Here is an 11092-nt window from a genome sequence, read left to right on the forward strand (position 1 = left end):
TGGTGTGGTCTGAAGTTGGCCACCAGGTGTGTTGGTTCTGGGGCCTCTTGGGACGAGCTCTGGTGCAGGCTGATTGTGCCCTGTGGGAGGCCACTTGGTATGAGCCACAAAGTGATCTGCAGATGGTTGCCACCTGAGCTGTGCTTGGAGGCCTGGAAGACCGTAAGTTACAAGCCAAGGCCAGCTGCCACTAGTGCCGAGCTTGGGACTGCTTAGCAAGAGGTGCAGGGCATGACAAGGCCAGCTGCTGCTTGATTTGGGGTTTTCCAACTTTTGAGAGGTTTTAGGAAATTCCACAGCATGAGCCAAGATAGGCTGTTTGTATGGAAAAGTCATTGAGGGTTGCTTATGTGGGCCTGCAAGTTGGGTGGGGCAGGGTCTCAGGGAATAATTGTGTTATCCAGGTTAATGGAGATTCAGATATGACACCTACCTGCATGTGCAGGCTATTTGGGAAGGAGGGCTCAAGAAAGAAATAATGGATTCTGCCAGTACTTCTGTCTGGGAGAAAGCTGCCCCCTTTAGCCCTTGCTCTGAAACCAGACAATTCCATTCCTCCCTGTATATCCCTGGCGCCCTTCAAGTGGCTGCCCCAGCTCTGAAGCTCAGAGTGAGTGAGTCTGTCAGCGAGTAAGTCCATGTGCGGGCCCTTTAAGAGGAGAGCCTGGGATTCCAGACACTGCCTCACTCAGCCACAATCTCTGCTGGTTTTCACAGCCAGAAGTTGTGAGGACTTCTCTTCCTGGCACTGAAACCCTTGGCTGGGGAGCCTGGTGTGGGGTTGAGACTCTTCATTCTTCAGTGAGGGACCTCTGCAGCTGAGATATCCTCCCTATTTTTAACCACCATACACATGGGTTTGGGACCAGCTGCTCTGCGTCTCCACCCTTCCTACTGGTCTTGATGTGGCTTCTTCTGTATGTCCTTAGTTATAAGACTTCTGTTCAGCTAGATTTCAGATGATTCTCAATGATGGCTGTTCTGTAGTTAAGTTGTAATTTTTATGTGGTCATGAGAGGAGGCAAGCACAGCATTTACCTATTCTGACTTCTTGACTGGAAGCCACCACTCATTTCTTAATTGAGATGTTTATTTTCTTATTGTTGAGTTTTAAGTGTTATTTGAGTATTTTAGATACAGGTCTTTTACCAGGTAAGTGTTTTGCAAACATTTTCTCCTGGGTTGTGACTTGCCTTTCCATTCCTTTAACAGTGACTTTCACAGACCAGAAGTTTTAAATTTTTACTTTGTTTTTACTTATTTTTCCAGCATTATTGAGATATATTAGACAAATAAAATTGTATGTATACATGTGTACAACATAACGATTTGATATACATAGACATTGTGAAATCATTGCCACAATCAACTTAATTAACATATCTATTACCTCACATAGTTATTTTTGTGGTGTCAATGGTTAAGATTTATTCTCAGCAAATTTCAAGTGTATATAATATAATATTAACTATATTCACTGTGATGTATATTAGGTCCCCAGAACTTATTCATAACAGAAATTTTGAGCCCTTTGGCCAACATCTCTCCATTTCCCCCACATGCCCCAGTCCTTGACCACCACCATTCTACTCTCTGTTTCAATGGGTTTATCCTTTTTTATTATTATTTTAGATTCCACATACAAGTGAGATCACGCAGTATTTGCCATCTTCTGCCTGGCTTATTTCACTTAGCATAATGTCCTCCAGATTCATCCATGTTGTTGCGAATGACAGGATTTCCTTTTAATGGCTCAATAATATTCCATTGTGTGTATGTGCGTGTGTGTGTGTGTGTGTGTGTGTGTGTATGATATATACTTGTGTATACTGGGGGTGCGAAAAAATGTATACAAGTGGCCACTGTGGTCAACATTGCTCAAGCAGTAGTTTGCCATAATCAGAAGTGTCTGGACGCTGATGGGAACCACTTTGAGCACCTCTTGTCATTGCAGAAGTCAAACATGACTTGTATTCATCTTTTGTTATTGGTATGTATTGAGTATTACAACTTTAATACAGTTTTCCTTTCTTAAAATGTGCATACTTTTTTTGGCACCGTGTGTGTGTGTGTGTGTGTGTGTGTGTGTGTGTGTGTATCACATTTTCTTAATCTATATATCCGTTGATAGACATGGAAGTTGTTTCCATATCTTGGCTATTGTGAATAATGCTGCAATGAGCCTGGTAGTTTAGGAATCTCTTTGAGATATTGATCTTATCTTCAGATATATAGCCAGAAGTGGGATTGGTGGATCACATAGTAGTTCTATTTTAATTATTTTTGGAGGACCATCCATACCGTTTTCCATGACTGTCATTTTACATTCCCACCAACAGTGTACAGTGATTTCCTTTTCTCCAAATCCTTGCCAACACTTACTCTTTTTTTGATACCAGTAATCCTAACAGGTATGAGGTGATATCTCACTGTGGCTTTGATTTTCATTTCCCTGATGATTAGTGCTGTTTAGCACATTTTTGTGTACCATTTGAATATCTCCTTTGGAAAAACATCTATTCATGTCCTTTGTCCATTAAAATTTCTTTTCATGTTGAAATGTGTGAGTTTCTTGTATATTTCTGAAATTAACCCATTATAATATATATAGTTTGCAAATATTTTCTCCCATTGTGTAAGTTTTCTTTTCACTCTATTGATTGTTTTCTTTGCTGTGCCAAAACTTTTTAGTTTAATATAGTCCCACTTATCTATATTTGCTTTGGTTGTCTGTGCTTTTAGTGTTATATCCAAAAAATAGGTGCCAAGACCGATGTCAAGGATCTTTTCCCTGTGATTTCTTCTAGGAATTTTATGGTTTCCAATCTTACATTTAACTCTTTAAGTAATTTCAAGTTAATTTTTATACAGTGTAAGGTAGAAGTTGAGTTTCATTCTTTTGCATGTAGATATCTAGGTTCTCAACACTATTTATTGAAAAGAATATCCTTTCCCCATTGTGTTTTTGGTTGCTTTGTCAAAGATTAGTTGACTATTTTATCTGTGGGATCTCTATTCTTTCTCTTTGATTTTTCCTTCTGCACCGTCCAGTGTGCTTTTGCAGTTCTCTATTGAATTTTCAGTCCAATCATTGTATTCTTCAGCTCTAGTATTTCTGTTCGTTTGGTTTAGTTTTTTGGTGGTGTCTATTTCTTTATTGAACTTATCATTTTGTGCATGCATTGTTTTCCTAGTTTTGTGTAGTTGTCTGTCTGTGTGCTCTTGTAGTTCACTGAACTTCTTTAAAAGGATTATTTTAAATTCCTTGTTAGACAGCTCATACATAGATCTCCCTTTCTTTAAGGTCCATTATTGGAGCTTTATTTGTTTCCTTTGGTGATGCATCATTACTTAATTCTTTGTGATCCTTGATTCTTTGCATTAGTATCTCTCTTTTGAGTAAACGTTCTCTTCAATACTTTACAGATTTGCTTTAGCAGGAAAAGACCTTCATAAGTCAGCTCAGCTCGGGGTACTGGATGGATCATCTCGTAACATCTGTGGGCAGGTGGGGATTGCTTTTGTTGTTTCTAGTTGGGTGAGGCCACTGCCCATGCTATACGATCAGGCAGGGCCACTAGCTGGGATCTGGAATCACCTCTGGTCAGGTGAGTTTGCAGGCTGTGCTCACAGAAAGGGCAGTGCCTGGTTGAACTCCACAACTGGCCTGTTGACTGGGGACCCGCATCAGGCATAACTGACAATTAGTCTCCCTAGCCAGACTGGGCCACTGCCTCAGGTGTGCAAATGGGGAAGAACCACTGGGTAGAATCTCTGCTCTGGTGCCAATGGAAGCAGGAATACAGTCTGCCAAGGTTGAGCCCTGGTTGATATAAGCCCCACTTTTCTTCTCTGTTTCTATCTGATCCCCAGTGGTTGAGACCCAGAGATTCTGCCAGTGATCCCTGTGAGACGAGACTTGAATGAGCCTCCTAGGCAGCGTCCCACAATACTGGGAAAGCTGATTGTCCACCTTGGGTTTTCTTTTTCTCACTAGAGAAACCACAGGCCTAGGGAACCCTCTGAGTGTGGCTCTGTGACAGCATGTGACAGCATGCTGTCAGAGTGTAGCCCTTCCATTTACCCATCTAATGTGGTCTTTCTTGGTCTCTGTGGTCCATGGGGGTGCTTCAGCCTCACTCTCAGGTCCTGGGGTTTTCTTAATTATGTCTTATCTATGGATAGTTGCTTGTTAGTCTTCTTGTGAGTAGAACTAAAGATGGGAACAACCTATGTCACCATCTTGATGTCATCCCCTCATTTTTTAAGACATGTTTTACTAAATTAAACCTTTAAAGAAAATATATTTGACTATATTTTCTGTTAAAATATGCTTACCTATGAATAAGAAAAAGGCAAAGCCTATAGAGGCATAAAAACATAGAATGTCATTATGCCTTTTTTTCTTCCTAGTTAAGCAGTTGAGAGCACAGACTATATGGCTTTAAATCATAGCTTTGTCTATTACTAGCTGTGTGACTTTGGACTGTTACTTAACCTCTCTATGTCTCAGTTATGGCATCTGTAAAATGGGGAAAACAATATATCACATAGAATTTGTTGTGAGGATTAAATGAGTTATTACATGAGAAGCATTTATAACAATGCCAGACACAAATTAAACATTATATAAAATCATTATATTCTGACTCAAACAATTTCAAATCATTTTTTTAAGAAATAGAAAATGATTTTACTTTTAAAGCATCTTATCCCCATAGTTTAAAAAGAATTACAAGTGAAGACAACAATGCAAAACAATTGGACACAATTGTAAACTGGGAGTGGATTATGGGGGGTTAATATGGTAATGATCTTAATTTTTGTGACAGTGTGATTTATTTTGTAATTAGACTTCTAATAAGTATATGACAAATACTCCTAAATCTGTGTGAAGATATAACTTCAAGAATCGTCTTCCCACACATTTAATTCTAATATGAAAAAACTGGAAACAAAAATCTACTACTTAAGTCAGATGGTTTACAGAAATGCTGGACGTATCCCACTCCCTGACTTTAGCTTGTACAGGGCAATAATAATCAAAACAGCATGGTATTGGCAGAAAAACAGACACACACATGACTGGAATAGAACTGAAAACCCAGAAATAAACCCACATAAATATGGACAGACAATTTTCAACAAAAAAGCCAAAAACATACAATGGAGAAAAGACAGCCTCTTCAATAAATGGTGCTGGGAGAATTGGAAAGCCACATGCAAAAGAATGAAACTAGACTGATATCTGTCACCATGTACCAAAATTAACTCAAAATGGATCAAAGACTTAAGCATAAGACCTGACACAATAAACTGCATAGAAGAAAACATAGGTACTAAACTTATGGACCTTGGGTTCAAAGAGCATTTTATGAATTTGACCTCAAAGGCCAGGGAAGTACAAGCTTAAATAAATAAATGTCACTATACCAAACTAAAAATCTTCTGCACAGCAAAAGAAACCATGGACAAAATAAAGAGGCAACCAATCAAATGGGAGAAGATTTTTGCAAACTGTGCCTCCAATAAGGAGCTAATATCCAAAATATACAAGGAACTCATGAAACTCAATCACAACAAAAAACCAAACAATCCAATTAAAAAATGGGCAGAGGACCTAAAGAGACATTTCTCCAAAGAAGACATACAAATAAGAGTGGGTCTTATATAATACCGGGTATGATATAATACCGGGTATAAATATAATAAATATAACATAAGACCGGGTCTTATATTAATTTTTGCTCCAAAAGATGCACTAGAGCTGATTGTCCAGCTAGGTCTTATTTTCGGGGAAACACGGTAGTGCAGGCATATGGCCATTCTTCCAAACTATCAGTGGAAATGTAAATTGGTATATCCAGGTCACTTGATGGTACAGTTAAAAATTTTTAAAAGACTTCTACTTTACAATTCTACTTCTATGTATTTATGTAAGTTCCATAATTCTGTGGCAAAATTATTCACCACGGATTGGGTTTAATGGGGAAATTTTAGAAACTACTTTAAAGTGCTAAGTAAGGAAACACATTTAAACAAATTCTGATACACCTATACAATGATAGTGACTTGTGGGAGAAAACTGATTAACCAGAGTTTTTTTAGAGGTATTTATATATGTTATAAATAAAATTTTGACAGAATGCATTATGATCCTATATTTGTTTTAAATTTGGTGGATAAATAGGCAAAGCCTGTAGAGGCAAAAATTAATCTCTTTAACGTGGTTGTTGTGTATATTTAACATGTATGTTCTCTTTTTCAAGCAATGCACTTCTAAAATGAAATTATAAAGAAAAATCCACAAGTTTAACAAATTCCTCATAACAAAAAATATTAACATAAGAAGATAAGCAGTGAAATATACTCCCTTACACTGTTGAGGGGTGTAACATTATGGAGGAAGCATTCAATAACAAACTGGCAAGGTATATTAGCCAATTAAACATTTCTACATGTCAGCAAACATTCAGCTACAAATGTGGTCATCATAGAGTTAATCTTACTGGGGAAAATATAGAACAATTTAAACATACATCAAGGAGCTGAGTTTTAGAAACTAGCTCATCCATAAGATGGAATATGAAGTAAAAACAAATAAGAAGTGAATATTTAATAATTTGGAAAAATGATAAGGCCAATTACAGTGAATTTATCCCATACTGAAACAATACATATTACATTTTGAAGGTATTATTTATTTATTTCAGTTTTATGTGTTTTAAACTTTTTTGTCAAGTGGTAGAATTTAGAATGATTTTTACTTTCTTATCAATTAAAAAAATTTCTATTCTAATGTATCATTCATATAGAAATAAATGTTGAAAATAAAAACAAAAAAGGTACAGTCCTCTAATAAAATATTGGGAGAGTACAGAAAAGATTGAAACTGCTGAGGTTCTCTCCCAGTATTTGTGTGCTTGATGAGGGTAAATTGATACTATCTTTTGAATAGTCTTTTAAAAAGGAACACCTGAAGAAAAAAACATTTTAAACCTTCCATATCCTTGGATTGCTCAATTCTTCTGTTAGCAATGTCTGTTCAGGAAAGAATGCTGAATGTCAGCAAGGTTCGTGCACTATGATATTATGAGCAGTTTGGGTTTGGATAAGAACAGAAAGAAAAAAGAAAAAGAAAAACCAGAAACCACCCACGTGTTCAACCATGAGGAAGCAGTGAAAAGAAACAGCCCCGTAGGCCTACCGAGCTGAATGCGCATAGGGACACACACATACACCTGTCTGGTCCTCTGTCAGGCCATCCCCTGGAACACTAAACAGCCATGGAAACTATTTTAGAAGAATATTTAATGACATGAAAGGAAGTTCAAGAATATCTAACTATACATCTGTATCTATCTATGTTATATATTTATGTGTGAAAAAGCAGATATTGAAACAGTATATACATCAGAATTCACATATATGTTACATGAAAAACTGGGCAGGTGCAGACGGAAATGAATTCAGGAAGGTATGAGTGGTCATTAGGATCGATGACTGGTGACATTAATTTTCTTCTGTTAACTTGTCTGCTTTGTGATTTTATTTTTTATTTTTTTTCTGCAACGAAGCTGTAATTTTTCTGAGGGGGTGGGGGGGAAGGGCAGGAAGTGTGCACAGGGGAGGGAGGTGATAAAGAGTATTTCAATCCAGCAAAACAACCAGGGACAGCAAAATGCCCTTTGCAGCCCATCAGGCTGGCCAACACACACACACACACACACACACACACACACACACACAGCACACAGCACACAGCACACAGCACACCAAATTACAGGGGCCAGGAGACTATGCAGGGGGAATGGGCATACTGTCTTTTAGGAGCTGTGCTGGCTGGCATGAATGCAAACTGGTACAATAGTTATGAAGGGGCCACTCAGCAACACACAGGGAAAGTCTTTAAGGTGTCCATATGTGGACCCTGCAAGTCCACAGTCTGGATGACCATCTGCTATGCTAGCGAAGATTTGGCTGGACAAGGAAGGGTTCACTCATCAGAGCACGCGGTGGTGGGCTGAGACAGAGGGAAAGACCTAGGCACCACCTGAATGTCCCACAAGGCGGGAATGGTTACAGAAATGTTAAGGTCCATGGAGACACTCTGCAGGCACTGAAGATGACGTTTGGGGAGCCTGTTGAATAACACGGAAAGAAGTTCAGTGGATTGGTTTTTGTTTGGTTTTAGTTTCTGAAAAAGCAGGTTAAGAAACGCCACGTACATGAACCATTCTGTTAAAAGGGGAGGTGGGGCTGGGGCCGGGGTGGGGGCTGAGGAAGGGAGGGAGACGGAGGGAGAGAAGAGAGCCTGGAAAAACAGCACACCAAAAGGTAAAAGTGGTTCTCTCTCTGGGTAGCAGGATCATGGGGAGCAATTACTCTCTTGGTTGTTTCCCCTCATCTGATTTCCTTCTCCTTTCTGCTGTGTCTACCATGAAATTGTATCACCTGTGCAGTAAACAAAGAGAGAAAGAAAGTGCTTTTTTAAACCAAACCGCAAGGAGAAGAGGCAGCGTCTAATTGATCAAGTGGTACAGATGAGCAAGATTATTCACAACGCCCTTGGTGGGTGTGGGGGGGGGGAGAAAGGGGGGAGGGGAGAGGGACAGGGAGAGGGGAGAGGGGGGAGGGCGGGGAGGGGGCAGGGCAGAAGGAAGGGGCGAGGGGAGAGAGACGGGGGAGGGAGGGGAGAAGGGCAGGGGGGAGGGAGGGGAGAAGGGCAGGGGAGAGGGAGAGGGAGGAGAGAGGAGACAGAGGGGGGAGGGAGGGGAGAAGGGCAGGGGAGAGGGAGGGGGAGAGAGCAGACAGAGGGGGGAGGGCGGAGAGGGGGCAGGGGGGAGGGGGGAGAGGGGAAACAGAGGGGGGAGGGAGGGCAGAAGGGCAGGGGAGAGGGAGGGGGAGAGAGCAGACAGAGCGGGGAGGGCGGAGAGGGGGCAGGGGAGGGGGGAGAGGGGAGACAGAGGGGGGAGGTTAGGGGAACAGAGGGCAAGAGAGAGACAGAGACAGAGACAGAGAGAGACCTGCACTCCCAGTACAATACACTGCTGGTTGGGTTCGGGGGGCCTAAGGAGGGGCTTGTAAACCGGGTGGGAGCCGAGGTTTGGCTCTGCTGGCTGGCTCGCTCCTGGGCCGTCTTCATCGCAAGGTGGCCCCGTCGTCGGTGTCTTCCTGGAAATTCTTGACGTCAGCACTGGTGGACTGCCTGGCCCAGGCCCCCCTCTCGGCCTCCCGTTCTTTGTGCGACTTGAACCTGCCGACGAAAATTTTGCGGTAGTTCAGGAACATGCCGTTCATGGCATCGATGGCGCGCTCGGCGGACTCCTGTTTCTGGAAGTGCACGAAACCGTAGCCCTTGGGGCCCTTTTCGTCGCAGGCCACTTTGCAGGAGAGAATGTTGCCGAACGCCGAGAAGATGTTGTACAGCGCCTTGTTGTCGATGGTCTTGCCCAGGTTCTTGATGAAGACATTGCCCACCCCGCTCTTGCGCAGCGACGGGTCCCGCTGGGACCACATGATGCGCACCGGCCTGCCCTTGATGACATCGAAGTTCAGGGTCTCCAGGGCCCGCTTGGCGTCCAGCGGCTGCTGGTAGTTGACGTACGCGTAGCCCAAGGAGCGGCGGGTGATCTTGTCCCTGCAGATGCGGATGGACAGAATGGGCCCCGCCGGGCTGAACTTCTCGTACAGCATCGCCTCTGTCACCTCCGGGTGCAGGTCCCCCACGTACAGCGAGGCCATGGGAAAGTCTGGGCTCCCGTCGGAACCGCCGCCCGTGTCCGCGTCGGCGTCCGCGTCCGCGTCCGCACCCGCGTCCGCGTCCGCGTCCGCATCCGCACCCGCACCCGCATCCGCGGTGGCCGCCGCCACAGCCGCTGCCACCTCCGCGTCCGCGTCCGCACCGTCGTCCTCCTCCGAGGGGGGCGCCGCAGCCTCTGCCGCTCCGGCCGCGGCGGGCTGGGCCGCGCTGGCCTCTGCCCCCGCCACGGCCGCTGCCGCCAGGGTGGCCTCCGCCTCCCCCAGGGTGGCCTCCGCCACTGCGTCGTCTACCGCGGCCTCGGCCTCCACCTCAGTCTCCACCTCCGCTTCCGCCTCCGCCACGGAGGCCTCCGCCACCGCCTCGGCCACGGTCGCCGCCGCAGCCTCCGCCGCAGCCGCCGCCGCCGCCGCCGCCGCTGTCGCCGCTGTCGCCACGGTCGCCGGTGCCGCCGGGCCGCTGCCGCGACCTCCCTTCCTGCAAGCTGAGGGGCCGACAGGCGGGAGAGGGCAGCAGGCCGGGTGGGCGCCGGAACCCGGGCCGGGGGCGCGAGCGGGCGCTGGGGCGGGGGGCCCGGGGCCAGGCGATCTGGCGAGTCCCAGTCACCTGGGATGACGAGCGAGGCCAGGAGCGCGCCTGTGCGAGTCGCCGCAGCCCGCCGCCGCCGCAGCCCGCCGCCGCCGCCGCCGCCGCCGCCGCTCAGTCGTGGGCTAGCGTGCGGGGCGCGGGCGGCGTGTGGTGGGGGGCAGGGGGTGTTGGCGTCTGTGGTCCGGGCAGCTGGGAAGGCTTCTGTCTCTTTGGTTCCCCCTGTGGCTGCTGCGGGGCTGCGGGGCCGTGGGCGGTGGGAGGGGGCGGGAGCGGGAGGCTGGGGTGGGCGCGGGCGGGGCGGGGGCGGGGGTGCTGGGCACGGGAGTGAGTCCTCAGCGGCTCAGGTCGCCTAGACATTTGTGAGGACGAAGCGGGGAAAGGGCTCCACTGTGCACGCAGTAGGGACGGTTCCAGTGGAGGGAGTTGCGTTTCCTCGCTCCTCTACCCATAGGACGCGTACGTGATCAAATCTTAACGACCGATGCCAGACACGGTGGGTGGCGGGCGTGGACAAGGCGCTCGCCCCGGCCGAAGCGAAGCAGAGCCAAAGGCTTTGCGCACAGCCGCGGGCTCTCCCCACCTCAACGCGCACACCCTCCTACATCACGACCACCAAACGGAACAACTCGTGTTCTGAGCCACAGCTGGGGCAAACTCCTCCTGCAGCCTCCTGACCCATTTTCACAGAGATCCCTCCCCCTTTTCCAGCTTTTTTCCTCCTCCGCAACACTTGCAAAACAGGGA

At 45.7% G+C, this 11092-nt stretch overlaps 1 protein-coding gene across 2 annotated transcripts; it reads right to left on the reverse strand.

The window, feature by feature from the left end:
• Nucleotides 1–7294: 7294 nt before the first annotated feature.
• LOC141569651 (polyadenylate-binding protein 1-like 2) lies at nt 7295–10362 on the reverse strand. 2 transcript variants are annotated; one of them, XM_088794830.1, is made up of 3 exons: nt 9027–10362; nt 8332–8454; nt 7295–8141 (listed from the first exon to the last, which is right to left on the reverse strand). In XM_088794830.1, the coding sequence occupies exon 1, from the start codon at nt 9742–9744 to the stop codon at nt 9142–9144; it is 603 nt and encodes a 200-aa protein (XP_088650956.1). In that variant the 5' UTR covers nt 9745–10362; the 3' UTR covers nt 7295–8141; nt 8332–8454; nt 9027–9141. The 2 variants fall into 2 exon arrangements, with proteins under 2 accessions (XP_088650956.1, XP_088650955.1); XM_088794829.1 differs by having other exon boundaries at nt 7295–8454.
• Nucleotides 10363–11092: the final 730 nt, after the last annotated feature.

Source organism: Rhinolophus sinicus, chromosome 18 (genome assembly GCF_057876585.1).
Source record: "Rhinolophus sinicus isolate RSI-liver-muscle chromosome 18, RSI-T2T, whole genome shotgun sequence".
In the NCBI taxonomy this organism is placed as follows: Eukaryota; Metazoa; Chordata; class Mammalia; order Chiroptera; family Rhinolophidae; genus Rhinolophus; species Rhinolophus sinicus.

Coding starts and splice junctions, on each gene's coding strand:
- LOC141569651 (XM_088794830.1), bottom strand. CDS start 9,744: ATGGCCTCGCTGTACGTGGGGGACCTGCACCCGGAGGTGACAGAGGCG.